At 37.6% G+C, this 18,225-nt stretch overlaps 2 protein-coding genes across 2 annotated transcripts in view; one reads left to right on the top strand and one right to left on the bottom strand.

Annotated features, from left to right (window-relative positions):
• Window positions 1–9,042, bottom strand: part of LOC135466204 (cilia- and flagella-associated protein 99-like) — a 29,853-nt gene extending 20,811 nt beyond the window's left edge. Inside the window, exons 1-6 of the mRNA XM_064743604.1 lie at window positions 8,783–9,042; window positions 6,525–6,708; window positions 5,801–5,945; window positions 4,613–4,707; window positions 3,572–3,684; window positions 1,979–2,070 (exon numbers count right to left, since the gene is read on the bottom strand). Of these exons, the coding sequence (XP_064599674.1) occupies window positions 1,979–2,070; window positions 3,572–3,684; window positions 4,613–4,707; window positions 5,801–5,945; window positions 6,525–6,638 (559 nt within the window). The 5' untranslated portion in view covers window positions 6,639–6,708; window positions 8,783–9,042. The remainder of the gene's footprint in view (window positions 1–1,978; window positions 2,071–3,571; window positions 3,685–4,612; window positions 4,708–5,800; window positions 5,946–6,524; window positions 6,709–8,782) is intronic.
• A 228-nt stretch (window positions 9,043–9,270) lies between these two features.
• The window catches only part of LOC135469323 (uncharacterized protein ZK1073.1-like), a 39,027-nt gene continuing 30,072 nt past the window's right edge, over window positions 9,271–18,225 (top strand). The window contains 2 exon segments of the mRNA XM_064747944.1: window positions 9,271–9,466; window positions 9,703–9,753. Coding sequence (XP_064604014.1) covers window positions 9,437–9,466; window positions 9,703–9,753 — 81 coding nt within the window. The 5' untranslated portion in view covers window positions 9,271–9,436.

Here is an 18,225-nt window from a genome sequence, read left to right as displayed (position 1 = left end):
AATTGTACGATGAAGGCCAGCATTATGGTGGGAGGAAACCAGAGATCTGGGGAAGAGTAAATATTTAGATTTGATTTGTCATCTGGGCTCTGTATGGGGATGCCCATGAGGGTCCGCTATACATCTGCCCATCTGGGACCCATATTTAAATACCCATCTTGGACCCATATACAAATACCCATCTGGGACCCACATCTGAAAGCCCATATGAGCCCATATAAAAACATCTAATCATGAAGGTTTCCTGAAGGGTCCCATATTCAGCATGTATTAGTAGGGGTCAGGGTTTAAGGGCCCTATCTACCACTGTATGGGACCCATATGGTATTCCCAGATGGGGCCCAGGTGCAAATACTTCAGAGCACAAGCATTTGACAAAACCATTTCCCATATGCACTGATTACATCTACCATGTACTTGACACTAAAACACTTTGGGGTATGTGGACATTTGGCAGTGATCAAGACATTTGTGACTACAAGAATCAAATAGTTACATGACGCTTTGGCTGTTGGATCAAAGCTTCCATAATATACCTTGCAAGCCTACAGACTAGAACATCCTAATAAGGACAGGGCGAGCTCAATTATCAGTCTGAATGTATTAATTACTGTACTTAACCATATATCTGTTGCAGCTGGGTATGTTTCTGATGATTAGACGTGGAAACACATGCATTAAGGGGCTGTGCACATCTAAGTAATCAATTCACCAGTTCATACATTGATACAATCATGACAATACTGGTCTATTGGGAAAATATCCAATATCAATACCATTGTCATTGATTTTATCCCAGTCAATGCTAGTTCACCGACATTTACAACATGTTCCTTTCAATTCTTGTATTTCCAATCATCTACTGAACAGTTATTATAGGTCTGGCAACTTTTCCCAAATCCCCTTATCTTCTAATCACCACAGCAATCAGCAAACAGTGAATCAATCCACATGATGTTTAAGGCAGTAATACACGAGGACAGTTACACGTATGCTGATAATTATTGGTACTTTATTGAGACGCTGGCAGAAACGCAGAAGTATGGGCAGGTTTTCCTGATGGACTGACCTATTGATTAGTGGTATGCTAACAATCATGACACCCTTCCTGTCAGCATGTCTGCATGGGTCGAGTGAGCACGAGTTAAAGGGAATGGAAAGACAGTACCTGTGTAAAGCTAGTGACCCCCATGTCTAACTTACACATATTGTGCATGTATATGAATACCGATGGACTGCTGAATTTCACAGGTTGTAATATTGAAAGTGAAAATCCAGTTCAACTGGAAACTGGGTAGAAATATTAAGACATAATAAATATCCTATTAACCAAAGCTAAAACCATGGTTCAAAAGCATTTAACACTATTTAACCCCTATAACAGCAGAGTCCTCAGGAACAAAATCTTTAGTAAACTTTTCCTGGTGTGACATGATAATATTCTTTATGTGATTTTGAATACCGCAAACATTACGCTGAGCAAGGCACTTACGCTAGAATGATGTCAAGATGCCATCTGACTCATAACATAACATCAAGCAAAAGTGGAATGAACAGAAAATTTGTATTTCTTAATTTTCTTTCGGGAGGGGGTGATTTTTTAAGGTTAAAATCTGTCTCAATCTTTATCATTTCATCTTGCTTTTAAGACAGAGTTTTTGACGCTGAAGTCGCTCTTTACCATAAATAATATCCTAAACCCATCCTGTAAAATTCAGTACCTGTTGAATAATTTCTGCAACAGAGAACTGGTGTCATGGCAAATTACACTTTGGCCAGTAGCATTACTGACATGTTCACTGATTTGATTTGTTTTAACACCATCTGGAAAATAATTTGTCTATTAGATTTATGTGAAGCAACATTAGCCACTGGGCACGCCCTCAAGGGGATGTGATGTAAAGCCATTAAAATGATCATAACACTAATTCTTTGTAAAAAAATTATGTGTTGATTTTCACATTAATTCCACACTTACGTGTTATACTTGCAGGGGTTTTTTTTGAGGCAGTTTTGTTTTCCACTCGATCCTTCAACTGTTCCACAAGTTCTATCAGCTCTGGTAACCATCTGTAAACAACCAAGCATGGTAAACATACATAAATGTCAGCATCGTTCAGCTCAGAAGTATTTGCCCATTTGCTCAAGGAGCTCTTAGCTGTACAAGCACATAATTATCATGACAACAATATGCTTTCAGGTTGCTATGGTACTAATGAGCATTTTGTGCAACCAACCCCTGTTTGATGCTGGTAGGGAATTATTGCCTCATTTCAGAATTGCCAAGATCCAAGTTTTGCACTATGTCTGGACAACGCAAAAATGGAGCATGACATCTGACTCCTAAATACACCAAAGACACTGATGTACTGATACTCTTTACACATGTATAACAATGATTATAAGTGTCCTCTAATATAGAAAGACCTAATCAGTATGAAAAAAAATATGGCCCACATGAACCTTTCATGCAATATCAGTACTTAATTTATCAATAAAAAAGGTAGGATCATAAGGTATTAGCCTCATGACTGTGGGTCAAGAGGAATAGTAAACAAATATTAAATCTTAAGATATACACATGACATGCACAATGTAACATATCACAAAGCTATAGCCTTATACCAGTCTGTATTGCCAGTGCAGTTGGAAATGCCTGGACAAGGATCAAATTCAATGTCTGAAAACTCAAAATCTGAAGTCTGACGAGCAATGTCAGTGTCATAAATTGGAACTTCATCGCCATCCACTACAGGTTCAGATTGGTACGGCAGTGTATTTGCTTCTCTGTAGCTAGAATCCATCTTGAAAATGACATTGCTTTGATATGAATTCCCATGCTATATAAGCCATCTAGACTTGGGTTGGTGACACCCGCCAAGCTTTACCGAGCGGCTGGCTGGCTAATTGGCTAGGGGAAACTTCAATGTGTTCAGTGTGGGTTCAGATTGATATGGCAGTACATTTACTCCTTTATAGCTACAATCCATCTAAAACATTACTTTGCTTTGATACGACTCCCCAGGTTCTTTTGGCCATTTAGACATGGCTTGGACATCTGTGAGGCGTACTGGGCGGCCGGCAGGAGAACGGCTGGAGCAGTAAATCTACTGTTCTTGGTGGATTTATTATGTTGTTTAGACAGGTTATAATCTTTATAATTAGGACCAGTGGGTAAATCTGGACACTCAAATACTTTAAGTAGCCTGCTGTGGTGATGTCATCAACAATAGCTGATGGAGAGCCCAAATTGGGTTTTCTAAGCTGGTCCTGCCTTCCCATTATCGATGGCGTCAATTCCAAATATTCACGACCATTGAGGGGAAAATATGCATAAAATAAATAGACTATTAAGAAATAAGGGTCAAAAATGAAAAAGTGTTCCCATTTATTTGGCATATCTTCTTCCTTTTCCATAAAACTATAATTTTATAGTACCTCTTCATGTATCCTTTAATTATTATAATTTTTTTCTGAAGCTGCGTTATCATTCAGAGTAGAACATTAAATGTTATCAGCAACACTCCCTACAGGCATACTGGCCACAATAAATATTTGGTTTGAGACTTACCCCAGCAATGGGGACATCAAAGCTGTCTGGACAAAGGTAGCCTCATAATATGTGTGCCATTCATCTTTAATCCATGTCAGCAAATTTCTCTCATCAAAGAAGAAGTTTAAGAACTGAAACAAAATAAAATCTGTCATGTGAACATACATATATGAACTCTTACCAACACACCATGTATCGCCAAACATAACATTAACCATGGTTAATACCAGTGATAAACAGTAAAATCCAACTTTTTTTATTTCTTTGCTTGGTGTTTTATGCCGTAATCAAGAATATTTTGCTTAAACGACAACGGGCAACATTATGGTGGAAAGAAACCGGGTTCAGGTTAGACCTACGATCATCCGTAAGTTGCAGCCGGACCTTCCCTCATACCTTTTAGTCTAAATAGGCGGTGGCCATGGTTAGTGTCACATTGACCCACGAGCCTCTCACCAATGTGGTCACTGTGATTTCAAGTTGAGCCATATGTGGTAAGGTCTGTCAGCAACCTGTTTACCCCGGTCTCTGCCCGGTTTCCTCTCAGTATAATGCGGGTCGTTGTCATATAAGTGAAATATTCTGGAGTGTGGTATGAAACACCAATCAAATAAATAAATAAAATATAAATAGACTTAGTCTAAACAAGTTTTTTACATGGGAAGCACACAAAGGGGACAAAAACTGACAAAATGACAACCCCAAAACCATGGTTGGTGATTTATTCTGAAAACATTACGATTGTAGGACTCTTCAATGGATGACTTGTTTGACTTAGGTTATAGCAGTTTGAAAGAATTATGACTCTGGGCCCATGTTCACAAAACCCTGTTGCTCAATTTTTTCGTAACTTTTCTTGTCAATGACATCGCTTTATGGCCCTATGACCCTGGCAGCGTCTCTCACGAAAAAAGTTACGAAAAATATGACTTACAAAGTTTTGTAAAAGTGAGTCCTGTAGTGTTCAGGATAAAAAAAACTCATTATACATGTACATGCTCATGTGTTTGTCAAATGTCTATGGCACTATCATTCATTTGCCTGTTAACCCAATCTCACCTTGTACATTTTGTTCACATCTTGTGAAAACACAAACTTTCTAAAATGTGACATCCCCAATTCATCCAGTCTGAAGACAGCCAGGTAACATATAACTGTGAGAACAGAGACATACACTTACAAAAACAAAGAACAAAAGCTGTGAAAAACAAATGCACTGTGAAACGTAAAGTGCTATTACTCAAAATAAGCCTGTGAAGAAAGTGTTGAATTTGTACAATGTTAAAACACTCATGCATCGTTATACATGTACATGACAATGTTTACAGGTGATTTAACAAAAATATATACAAAATATGCAGCTTGTGTATACACACAATAATCATTAAACAAATAACTTATAAATTGAGGTCTAAGGTTAACAATAAAATGGTATTTAAAATAATTATTTTATTAGCTTTGTGGTTTTGGAATTTTAAAATGTTGCTAATAAGGTGTATGTCATGAACATTACTACACATTCATGTACACTTGTGCTTGCAACAAAACCCAAACCAATGTAAAGTTTTTCCTTATTTTGATTCTTCACTTATACAATTGTAGTCAGCTTTAAGGGCTGAGAAATAGTGTAACCCATTGACCTTTGGCAAGTAAATGATTAGCTTTTCCATATTTGATGCACAGATATGCACACCATATTGGTGAAAGACAGGTAGCCTTGAACGAATGTTAGACTGCGCAAACATTCTCAAAGAAATAACTCAAAGCTCCCCTATCCCTGTACACTGTGGCATCTGGATGTGTTACTATTTATTCTCAGACAGTATAACCTTATCTATCTTGCTTTACATCCCATCCAGTTGACAATGTGGTAGCAGTACAATTAAAAAGTTTAAAATATAAATGTATCAACAAAACAAAGTTCAAAATTATGATGTTTCCTATAACATGCTAAAATTAGGTGCTTAATAAGTGTGCTTGTGGCAAAAGCAAGTTTACTAAGTGATAAAGGTACCTACTGAAAAAGTCATAACTACATGTATCTGTATATTTTATCACCTAAAAATTAAAGACCTCATTCTGACGTGCTATGTGTAATACACAGTGTCTTCATCATTAGCAGTGGCACTCTGACAATAATCAAACTGTGAAGAAAAGCTGTCCAAACCTGATCAAACTTACAGCTGTTCAACATCCTTCATTTATTATGGGAAGTAAACATAAAACCAAAAAAAAAAAAAACCAAACCTGTGTAAAGATTTTCCTCAGATCTCAGTATTTTCTTTCCATCTTTGACGTAGAAAGTGTTTGTCACAACCTTCATGATAGAGCCATACCTGGCACATCCTGAGAATACTTCTGTGATGAAATTAGCATCACTGTCTGTCAGGTTCTGAAAGAGATTCAACCAACAACATAAAACGTATTTGTACCCTAATAAACATATGAATATATTTATAATCACATGTGAATAGAATCAAATACTAAATCATGAAATAAATCATAAAATAAAGCATTAAACTTCATTAAATAATTAAATTAATGAAACCAACAATTCTCATTTTACACACAAGGGAAAGAACATTTATGTAAATATATTAATTTAATTAAATGTAAGTACCCTGTATATTTCATTTTACACATATGTTATAATATAAGTGCTTTATTTCATGTCCATGGAGTTCATTCCATCAATCCATCATAACATTTGATTCAACATAAGAGGTCTACCAAGTGTGTATATAAGTTTTAGAAGCATTTTCTTCAGTCTGAATGTTTTATTTTTATGTGTGCAAGGACAAATGTAAGGAACCCCATGTCATGCTACAACGCCTTCAGAAAAAGTATCTACATGTACCAACATCGAAAGTTTTAATATACATGTAATGGTTTAAAAACAATGACAATCTCTGATGACATTATAAATAAATCCTAATTTGAAAAAACCATCGTCCCCAGTTGTCTTACTCACCTTACACGTATCGAAATAATTAGTGATATGATCTTCTGTGGACTGGATTTCTGGCTGATATGTGTCAAGGACACAAATGCAGTGTTGAAGGAGCTTTTTGTGACCTGAGCTCATGGTGATATGGATACTGATTCTACTAAAATAGTTTGCGAGCTAACATAAAGCACAGGTGTCTTAAATATCCCTGCAAATGAAAATACACATCAATTATTCAAGGATGACAAATATTTGTAGTGCTAAGATTTGAACCTTTCTCCAGGTAGGAGGGACCTATTCATGAATATTACTGAAACACGTCTAACCCTAACCCTGTGAGCTAACCCTAAAAACATATTTCCAGTGATGACGTGTTTCCATCATTAATATTCATGAATAGGCCACACCTACCTGGAGAAAAGGTTGGAATCTTACAATTACCCCAAATATTACATATACATATATGTCTCTTATCCCGAAGATTTACATAAATAAACTATCTTCAATACTAATTTGATACACATTCACCAAGATGTGATAAGTATGGATTGGGATCTTTTATAAACCACACACGGGATGTGCCAATTCCTGATCAATAACCCATTCTGTAGAAATGAATAAATGAATTTTTAAGCCATCCAGTTAAGAGTACTATCATGAACAAAGCACCAAACCTGGTCAACTAAATAAATATGAAACAATATTTCAGAACAGTGTTATGTACGTAATGAATTGTGATGATACATGCTATGAACAACTATACATTCAATTTGTTGACAGCAACCGGAGAATGGTGGTGGGTTCTCAAGGGTTCTGCCCAGTCTGCCTATCCTGCATACATGACCGGACAATAAAACAAATTATTCTGTCATGTTTTTACATCTCTTCCACAGCGATCAGGAAAACAAATATTTCAGCCAAGAGCAGATATTTTCAAAGGTGTGAAGACGTTACATGGCTGAAATCTAAGAATCCCACTAAACAGGAACAATGGTATGCACTTTAGACTTTCACACACATGGAACAAATGCATCAAAGAACTAACTGATAGTCACTCAGCAAAAAACTAAACTGGTCTCATCCTGATCTTTGCCAACACTACAACAGACCACATACTACAGGTTTTCAGGCTTTGTTGTAAATTTTACTAATTGCTAGTGTTTGTTATCTATTTATTTCATTGGTGTTATATATTATACATATGTAAACTATATCTTTTCCCCCTCATTCCCTGTTTAAGGCAATTTGGTGCGTATCACCACATTAGAAATCGTCTGATCACAATCAGTTGACCAGATTTATTGCTTTCAATCATTCATGCTGTATATTTGTCTTTACATCGAACTTACTGTCATGGAAGTGAAAATTTCGTCACAAAATGAAATAAAGCTGCAGAGTTGGCGGCCCATTTAGATGGACTAAGTGTGCTAGTTTAAAATTCTGACATTAATTGTAAAACTGAGTCCGTCCCCACCTCTCAAAAACAAGATGCAGATTTCAAACCTCGCACTCATGGTGATCTAACTCACCTCTGCTCATTTCCACGTCATTTTCTATTGCAATCTTGAAGTGTCCTCTTAATAAACTATCCTCACCGATGGAACTACTTAACTCACTGTCTTGTGGTTACATTGATTTGCTAGAACAGAGCAGTACCCAGCGTCTCGTCGTTGACAGCCGTTTTGCAGTGTCTTGTGACCTTACTTGTGGATTTGACATCCTCCAGAAAACTATATTATACCTGTCTTTCCATTACCGTCTGTAAGCACAACTTCAGTCTTCTTAATTCAACCCAGAAGGGCATATAAAAGAACATATATTGTCTATTATTGTATTCTCAGTGTAGGTAATTTCTGGTGCCGTCATGAAGCGTGGACCAAATTGGAATCGGCTCCATCGAGTTTTGTTTTTTGAGAGGCAGGGATGGACTACAGAGAGGTGAGACCCATTCTAACCCCTTCAGCCATGGCAGAAATATTAGAAATACACTCCTTAAACTAGTCAGTTTCTGTTCAAAAGTTACATACTTTCACAGAATTAAGCACTCATTTAGTTCTCCCTGACTTTCTAAGGGTTTCGTGGGAACCGTGTTTACAACTATAAAGATTTACAGTTACATTGCAACAACAACCAACGCTACTCACTACAACAACCTACACATATAACCCAGGTTCAGCGAATGATTTGGTGTTCATTTATTCGCTATAACCTACAGTTTCAGACGAATAAATGAATTATTTTCATTCGTTGAATGCCTGATAACTAAGTGCAGCACAACTTACTATGACAGGGATGAACCGGCATTCGCACAGCGCTGATCTATGCATGAGAAATGTTTCCCGTTTCTACACGATATGGAGGGAAGACATATTGAAAACAAGTTATCGCCATGGCAACAAGACTAGCGCGATTGTTTGGTTCAAGCCATTTCATTTGATTGCAGATTTGTTTTGTGTGCATATATCACCAGCAGGGCTATCATACTGTGCATACTTTATCGACAACACAAATTGGTCACGTTTAACAATGCCCCTGGTGTAAAGCCAACTACATCTGCGGAGGCTGAAATCACCCTGACTCTAGTCTTCAGTCAGATACGTTGTAGTAGTAGTAATATCATTGAACCACACAAAACCTCCATGTGGGAGAGTCAATAACAAGGCGCGCATTCATGGGTAATTTATTCAGAAATAAATATTCACATCTTTTCTGTACAACCCATTCAGCCTACGTATTGGTTATTTATGAAGAAATAAGCAGTACTTCAGGGGTGAATATATACAAAGAAAATTGTCATAGTCCATCATTCACGGACCAATCCGAGTTTTGCCGAACGTTTAACCGATGTGCTTCACAAGCGTGGGTTTACGAGAGCTGTGTGTTGTTAGCGCTTTGACCTGAATCTTTCATGCGCAAATTTTGAGGATAACGTGTTTATGATGTCTCAGGAAACCACAGCAATGGAAGTAAGGATGTTTTAAATTTTCAAAGCTGTGCATTCGGTTCTTGGCTATCGTTCTCTGGGCGGACATTATTCTGGGTCCTCATCCAATAATGCACTGGGTCGGAATCGGGTTCGATTTTGCAAATAGTGTAGTTTTGCCGCCAGTCTCTCCGTAGATCACACAATGTTTCTCTTTTAATCGTCTGTACGACGTGCAGTTTAGCACATTTTGACATTTCTGTTCGCTTTACCTTTCAGCACAGAGAAATCTCTTCTCCAAGGGTGGGAAAATTCAACGTATACGTGCAGGTAACAATAATTTATGTCCGCATTCAGATGTCCGAATTTTCTTTATCCTTGCGAAAATTAAGATATTGATAAGTGTTGACATTGACTTGTTTAAAGTAAATCCCGAATTGCAAGATGAGTGGAATTGTATTATTGTCAAAAGTTACTGATTCACCATATATTTGTAAGATATAGCAATGTTAAATGTCAAATATCTCAGTTTGTATTAAAAAATCTGTTCTAGTGTTCATTACTAGCTCAGAGCAATGTGCAGTTCTTCTGTGGACGGTCATGTAGGTTCATCATGTTCATGTTTTAAATAATTTTATGACTTTGAGACAAGTGTTAATGGCACACATTGTAGCTTGCAATTTGCTTTTTACAAATTCACAGATGATGCATCAGTGTCATTTGTGAGTGTCCTATTTGGCAGGTTCTATAATAGAATACCTATAGGTTGATCCTGGCCCTACTGAGTTCGGTTTAATGCACTCCACTCTCAACAACCTCTGGCAATGAAGAACTGTATAGGCCCTGTAGAACCCTGGGGCATGTGGTTAAACATTGGACTACAAGCCAATAGGGTTACTGAAAGTCCATTAACTGTCAGTCCAGATAATGTTGTTATGTGCATGCTAGTCCTTTATCATGTATGAATCATGTATAATAGTTAGTGACATTGTATAGCCAGATAAACTGTGGCATTTTTTATGACATGGTGCCAGGGATCGTATGTGTACTGCCTTCAAAATTTTGTTATTTTTTCATTCTGTTCTCCCAGACTGCTTCGTTTGCCTATTTGTTAAAGGCTTCAGTCAGGAGACCCCGGATCAAAACAGGTTGTGCCATACCAAAGACTTTAAATATGGTACTTGTTGCTGCCCCGCATGGCACTCAGCACTGAGAGGTTAGAGCAAGGAAAAAAGACTGGTTGGCCCAATGTCAGTATAATGTGAATGGGTGGGGTGTCATGTCTGGTGCCTTTGGCAGGATACGTCAGTGGCTGCAGCACTTTGGTGACATGGACTCATCCTGCCACAAGAAGACACAATATATGTACACACACCTAATAATTCCCACTCGTTATGAAAAATTAGGTACAACGTTTAACCTCAAACATATATACATACATTTTCTATTCACTATATATCCTACTGTCGCATAGCTTTGTTTTGCAGGCTGTCAAAATGGTGGTTTTCATCAGAGCGTGAATGCGCAATGGGGATTTTGTGGATTAGTTAGATCACTGCTGAGACCACACTGTATAGATGTTTGTAGGATAACAATGTACATGGTTATAGCTACTTGTTGCTATTGCAGTGCTGGAACTTAACTTTTGGAGATGGTTGCTTCAGAGCAAGTGATTTTAAAAAGTTGGTTGCTGTCATAAAAGTTTACTTGACACAAAATTAAATGGCTGTCAAGGAAAGCTTGCCCCTTAAAATGATATTCTATTCCCTACATGCACCTGTACCTTGTGAATGAGTTGATTAAAAATTCGCTTGGAAGTTGTTAGTTTTCATAGGACTACAGACCATATAGAGTTTAGTATTCAGTACTGTAGGTGTGTAATTGATGGTCACCATGTCTGGGATGTGATCAAGTGAATGAAAACAGCCCGCCTGGATTTGGGACATGGTCTGGTGATCTGACAACTTGACAGTGAGCTTTTTCTTTGTTGATACACAAAGATTTATGTGCATGGACGTGCATGCCACGTATTGCACAAGAAGTAAAGATAAGGCTTATACATCCAGAGAACATTGTCACGTACATTTCTAGAGAGCTGTATACTTCACATATCGCAAAAAGGTTCAGTGAACCTTTTTTTTTTCCATTTAGGCTGGTCCTGATAAACAGATTCCAGCCCCAGTAAACCAGATCTTGCCTAGTTCCTGTTTTATGGAGAATGATTTGTGTGTACACATGTGTACATTAGTCACCCACAGCAACAGGGCTGTGATGAGTGTTTATTATAGATTAAGTGCTGTCCACCGGTGTTGGCAGTTCTGCACAGTGTAGGATGAAGGAAGAGAGACACACTTCCTGTTGTCCTTTCAACTGTGAAAGTAAAATTTGTGACAAACAGCCTGCTGGGAATATACATGTACATGAACTTGTGCACCAGACTTCTGTTACACAAGGCTTTTACATGACCTATTACCATTACCATTGGTAATTCCATTTATATAGTAAGTGGGAAGGCCTGTCAGCAACCTGCAGATGGTTGTGGGTTTCCCCTGGGTTGTGCCTGGTTTCCTCCCACCATAATGCTGGCCACTGTCGTAGAAGTGAAATACTTGAAACCATGAATTTAATTCTATTGTGAAGGGGCATTCATTGGCTTTATTTGGATGATCAGGTGTAATTTGAGTAGATTTGTTAGACCTCTAAGGATTGTTAATACAGTTGTGAATGTTTAGAGGTGTATTAGATCGAAGAGTCCTGGAAAGATGATTGTGCAAAGCATCAGTCTTTAGCTGTAGCCGTTACTGTACAATATTGATAGTGTAAATGTCTATTGTATGAATAGGCCGTAGAAAAATGCAGAAAATCTTACATATGCAGTGAATTATCATAATCTCAACTTTTCTCATGATTTTCTGAAGTGATTTATGATTATGGACGCATCTGACTTCCAAATGAATGCATTGATTGCCTGAAGGCAGGATTTGAAACTTTGTCCATCACTTTGAAGGTTGTGTGTCAGTGAAAGTCCTTGTCAGCTGAAAGAGAATCCTGAATGGTATTTGCCCAAGGGTCTTCTATGGGATGTCTTGAGTAACTGCTATGCATGAGGACTGTACAGATTTGTATCTCACACATCTGTAGCTCTACAATATAAGAATATATTTGTAGTCCTCCATAATGCACTGTATCACTTTACCATTGCTAAATTCTGTGTAATTGCGGAGTCTATTAAACTTGAAATATCCTGCAAAAATTTCCCATTGCATATGTGATTGTGTTGAGAGTTGGCTATTGTCCGTTTTGCTCCACCTTTGTCAGTATCGCCCAGAGGTTGTACCTCTTTGCCTGAAGAGTTTATACTGGAATTGTTATGCTGTGATTGACACTTGGGTCAAGGTGCTGGTGTTAACATACTGGGTCACACTGCCCTAAATGGTAGTAGTCCTCTCCCTGACCTACATGTCTTATCCACTTACCTGACTACTATCACACATGTATCTAAAGACAAGTGTTCTACAGAGAAATCTGTAGTGACAACATTTTTCAAATTAATCTGCCATGTAAAAAAACATTTCAACGCAGAGAGAATAAAATTAAGCAGTGTGTTTGTGTATTGAATAACGTGTCGTTCTTTATATTAGCATTTTTCTGCATATATGCAGCATTTGCATGTAGGTCTTGCGTATGTTTGTGGCCTATGGAAATGCCATTTGTCTTGTGCCCTCTTTTCAGCGGACTCCAGAAATACAGCCAACATGACAGGGCCCATAAACAGACCAAAATCCAATATTGAGAGATGGAATAGGTCCATTTTCCTTCAGATTCAATAATGAAATTGCTTTCAAGTTTTAACATTGTGTAATGGGTGTGGAGCTCAGAGAAATATTCAGTTTAAGCAAGAGCTACTGTAAATCTGAAGGAAGTCTGAATCTTTTACTTGCTGGTGCATGACCTGTGCGTCTGACTTTTATTTGGTTTCCTCTGTAAACAACAGTGGTTAGCACAGTATTCAAACAGTATTTTCCTGCCATGTTACCATAATGTGTCAACCAACTAGTTCTCGCGACCAAGTAGACTTTGACATATATGTATACATCCCTGTTGTGACTTGGAATATAGGATTGCAGATTTCAAAGGTGAACTGTCCTGGTTGATCAATTTTTTCTCGCAAAATGAACACAGTATATCCTAGAGGTATCTGAAACACAGAGCCATAAGTGACTTAAAGACTTAAAATCGTTAGATATTGTAAAAAAAAAAAAAAAAAAAAATTTTTTCAAGGCCAATAGGCAGAGTTTTATGAAGCTTGGCATTCTCTACATGCTTATCTGCCCTTAATGTCCTCCTAGTTTATGACGTCACAGTGGAGCAATGCTGTTTTGTGCAGCTATTGACTGTGCTAATGGCATGCCGAATTATGCTGATATTAGTTTTCATGCCTTCCCATTGGACTCCTCCATGCGACGAAAATGAATAATTGTCATGCGACAAGATTATTTCGTGACAAATGAGCACTCAAAAGTATGCTCCAACCATTTTGAGGAGGTGTGTTATGACCCAGCTTACAGGCTAAAATTGGGGTCTTGAATTGGATTCCAAAGTGGAATGGAAAGTAAAAAAATCTGATGACAGTTGAAATCGCTGATGTCAATAGGCTCAAACTGATATGGTCAAATCCGACCCTCTACAAGATTTAAAGGCTCATTGTCAGAAGTCTATGTCCTCTGTGTAACTGATCAAATCCAATGTAAGTGACATTCTGCCTCTGAACCGGAGTACCACACGTCACACATTTGGCACACTAGCGCCATTCAAGGGCACAGTTTTTTTCTCTCGAAATTTTGGGTGTTAATTATATTTTCAGTTTCTAAAAGTAAAACAACTCACCAGATACATTTTTTTGTTTTTTTTTAATTTTTTTCCATATCCTAGGTATATCATTCAGTTAGGTAAGGTGAGAAATGAAACCGAGACAGTTCACCTTTAAATATACATAGCCATTTAGATGAACTTTAAATATATTGAATATTTATGTAGTAGTACATAGAATTTACTATTTAAAATCTGTGGAAGTATCACATTCATCATTTCAAACTTTCTTTAACAAAATACAGGATTTTACTATTTTAATTCTCCAGTAAATATACATAAATATTGAAGTACATGATGCATTAGAAATGATATTAGGGAATTTAGCAAGAAGGAGGTTTAAGTGTACTTTCAGTCAAATGTTTATAAATATATAAAAACAAATATATTGAAAAGTTGTTACGTTTCTTACAGTGATGCCGATGGCTAAGCAGCAAGGCCCAGAGATTGTCAAATAAGGAAAGCACTATGAATTTAATGCACTGAACTAATTTGCCATGATTAGAAAAATTAAGCTTTGGAAAAAAGATGCTAACACACATGAAGACGAATATCTTTATTCAACTGCCAAAGTACTTAGACACAGAAAAGTGAACACATTCAACCTTCATGTACAAATTGTAACAGTATTTACAAAAACAGGCAACATGGAGAAAAAGCATGACAAAAATGAAAAGTAATCAACTGGGTTTGAACCCCACACTACCGGATATCATATACAGTGCGTCTAGTGCTGAAAGCCACGACAACGTCATGATCGAGTTAGGCCTTGACAATCACCTCACCTGGTTAAGTATGTACATTTCAGGTTGCTCAACACATGGTGTGCAATCACCCCACTCTAGCGTCCTATCTCATGTGCATGGGTTCAGTTGAGTTTTAGGGCGGGCAAGGGCAAGGTGACAGGAACTGTTCGGAGACAGTTAAAGATATGACGTTTTGGTTTAAATAGTTAGAGGTGTTGTGTGTTGTTTTCTTTTAAAGAAAGCCTCAGTCCAAAGACATGATGTAAGGTTTTGTGGTTATTTTTTTGTGCAGCATCCTAAGGCCTGTCTCTTCCTTACGGGCATGTAAGGTTTAGACCTGCATAGAAAGTGTAAACCGCGATATATCTTTAACATTTGAATTTGGCCGAATAAGAGTAACATGTTTTGGACTCAAGGTACATGTGTGGATAGACATTTTTTGCATATTTCGCCATGGCTTTTATGTATTTATTTATTTCATTGGTGTTTTACGGCATATTCAAGAATATTTCACTTATACGATGACGGCCAGCATTAGGGTGGGTGGAAACCGAGCAGAGCCCGGGGGAAACCCATGACCACCCGCCGGCTGCCGACAGACCTTCCCACGTATGACCAGAAAGGAGCCATGGCTTTGGACTTATATTCCTGGTAGCACAGGGGCATGGGGAATGCAATCGGGATTGTTGAGAATTACCCATAATGCATTGCAAACAGGGCTGGCTTTATGTGCAAATATTGAAAATTGTCCTTTAATAGCTGTGGAGAGGAGGGAAAGTTGTTCATTTGTGGGTTTGAGTGACAGGCCGCCAAACTATGGGGCAGGTTACCTGCAGCACATGTTTGGTAATACACAGTTATCCCCAAATAAGTTGAATGCACAGGCTCACATTTCTATTTCTGAAGTAGAGTGGTGTCATTTAAATATTTCTAGCGAGAAAACTATAGATCGTACCTCAAATCTATTGGTATGCAGCAGATACTACATGTCTTGGGCTACAATTTGGTGCAAATCTCAGACTCGTATCTTCCGTAGTTCTCGAGTCACTGGCCATTGAAATTACATGACTGAAAATTTTTGTCACCATATCTCAAAAAGTTACAAAGATGGGCAAAATCCAAAAGCAGATTCAGAATCAGCCGTGTCAAACTCACCACAATACATGAAAACATTATCAAGTTCTTTTTATGACATTATTCCACCACTGGTGAGCTTCCAAAGTTTTCAGTGCGTGTCCAAGAATTTTTCAAATTTGTTCCAACAGGGATCTCTCAAATTTCAAAAGAATCTGTTCGTTGGCTGTTAAGATTTAAAGATTTTTAAGGATTTTAATCAAATCCAAGATATCCGCCATGTCACACGACCAAAGTTAACCAAAAACAGCCAAAATTTGCCCGGTAATCTTATCCAAAAATTACCAAATTTCAACAACATCCAATAAAAACTTTTCTTTTTACAGCTTTTTAAGCTTTCAAAAAACCGGATGAGAAAGAACGATTTCAATAAGTGTCCCAGCATAGAGTGCTTATATTATGATATGAGTTATGTGTGCAATATGCCAAGGAGATACACATGTACATGTAGTATTGAAAACTTAATAGCAGAAGAAGGTTGATACAGCCCCCATTGCATATGGAGATATGTTGTTGTGTGCTTGCATGCAAACTTAACATACATGTAATGTACATGTATTAATTGTGATTAGGCTATAAAGAATGACTTCGCCTAAGGCACTACATATACATTGCATATGTTACATTGCAGATTTTGAATTATTTTGTGTGGCCTGAATACAACCTTCACTGCCCTGACCTACATCAATATATATAGACGATAACTGTAAACAGTATAAAACTAGGTCATTGTTGTTTACGTCTTTGTAGCAGACGCCATGCAGACTGGCCACTGCACTTTTTTGTTGGGACTGTTGAGGGAACAATAGGGTATCCAGACCTTTCATGAATAATTTACCTAGTTGTTGTCACAACAAATAAACCGTGAAGCACAGAAGACAGACTTGGTGAAAAGTCATTAATCTACATGACATCTGATTTCAGAGTAAATCTGTTAAGATATTTTATATGGTGTGCTCACTCAACATTGTTCAGTCTTCAGGTGTGCTTAAAACCTCAAGTTGTTGTGAGAAATGAAAATTAATGTCTTATTTTTCTGATAAGCATAATTGTTTCTCTAGTTGTGGGGACGTGATCACAACTGACTTTCCTTTTGAGGTTATTGTAAACTCACAACTATAATAGGCTCACATTAGCTTCTGGTTAAATCTTCAGTGTTTGGTGTGCATGGTGCAGACATACAAAATGGTAAATGGCAAGCCTGGAAAAAAGCATCAGGACAGTGACAATGTCTGGACCACATCATTTTTAGGTACTAGCCAACGGTTCGATACAGGACAAAACTGAAAATAAATAACATTGTACCTTTTTTTTACTAACATGAATAGCTGGAAGATTTACTCTTGTGTCATGCACCAACTCAAAAATTATTTCCAAGCTTGAACAGCTGGTGTAAACACTTATTAATATAATATGTCAACTTAGTAAGAACAGCATATGCCTTACTAACTCTGACATCAGCGTTGTGCAGGTCATCACAGCTTCAGCAAATTTGTGTTTTAGGTCTTTGAGTGGGTGGTTACGTCTTCAGTCTTCATACCAAGCCTTGTGCGACCATGAATCTACGAGTACACTATTAATATTTTGACCGAAGTAATTTAGAAAGCAATGGTGTAAAGAAATAAATACATGGTAAACTAGCAGCTGGCTTTTGTCCGACCCTTAGCTCCCCCTAAGGGCCTTCACAATGAATTGTTTGGTTCACCAAATAATGTGACCTACACAGACTATCCAAAGTGTCAGTTTGTATATAGAATTCAATTTTATTGGCCTGTTGAAGGATGTCCCCAATTGCAAGGGCCTCTCTTTCAAGCATTTAACCGTTTGCACAGCAAAGAACATACATTCACCTCTGGGATCGCCTGTCTGCAAGGGATATCATTATAGTCGTTGTTGTATTGCTAACTCTGCATTTGTACCCAAGGTGACAAAGTGACATCTCAAGTGAGATTTATGGGAAGGAACCATACATTAAACAGTAGTAGTAGTATAAATATTTTAGCTGTTGTGTTTTCACAACACCATTTATTATATGGCTAATAAACTCAAAAAG

The sequence above is a fragment of the Liolophura sinensis genome, chromosome 6 (assembly GCF_032854445.1).
Source record: "Liolophura sinensis isolate JHLJ2023 chromosome 6, CUHK_Ljap_v2, whole genome shotgun sequence".
Lineage (NCBI taxonomy): Eukaryota > Metazoa > Mollusca > Polyplacophora > Chitonida > Chitonidae > Liolophura > Liolophura sinensis.
The sequence above is the reverse complement of the archived record's forward strand: the minus strand, read 5'-3'. Positions and strand labels throughout refer to the sequence as shown.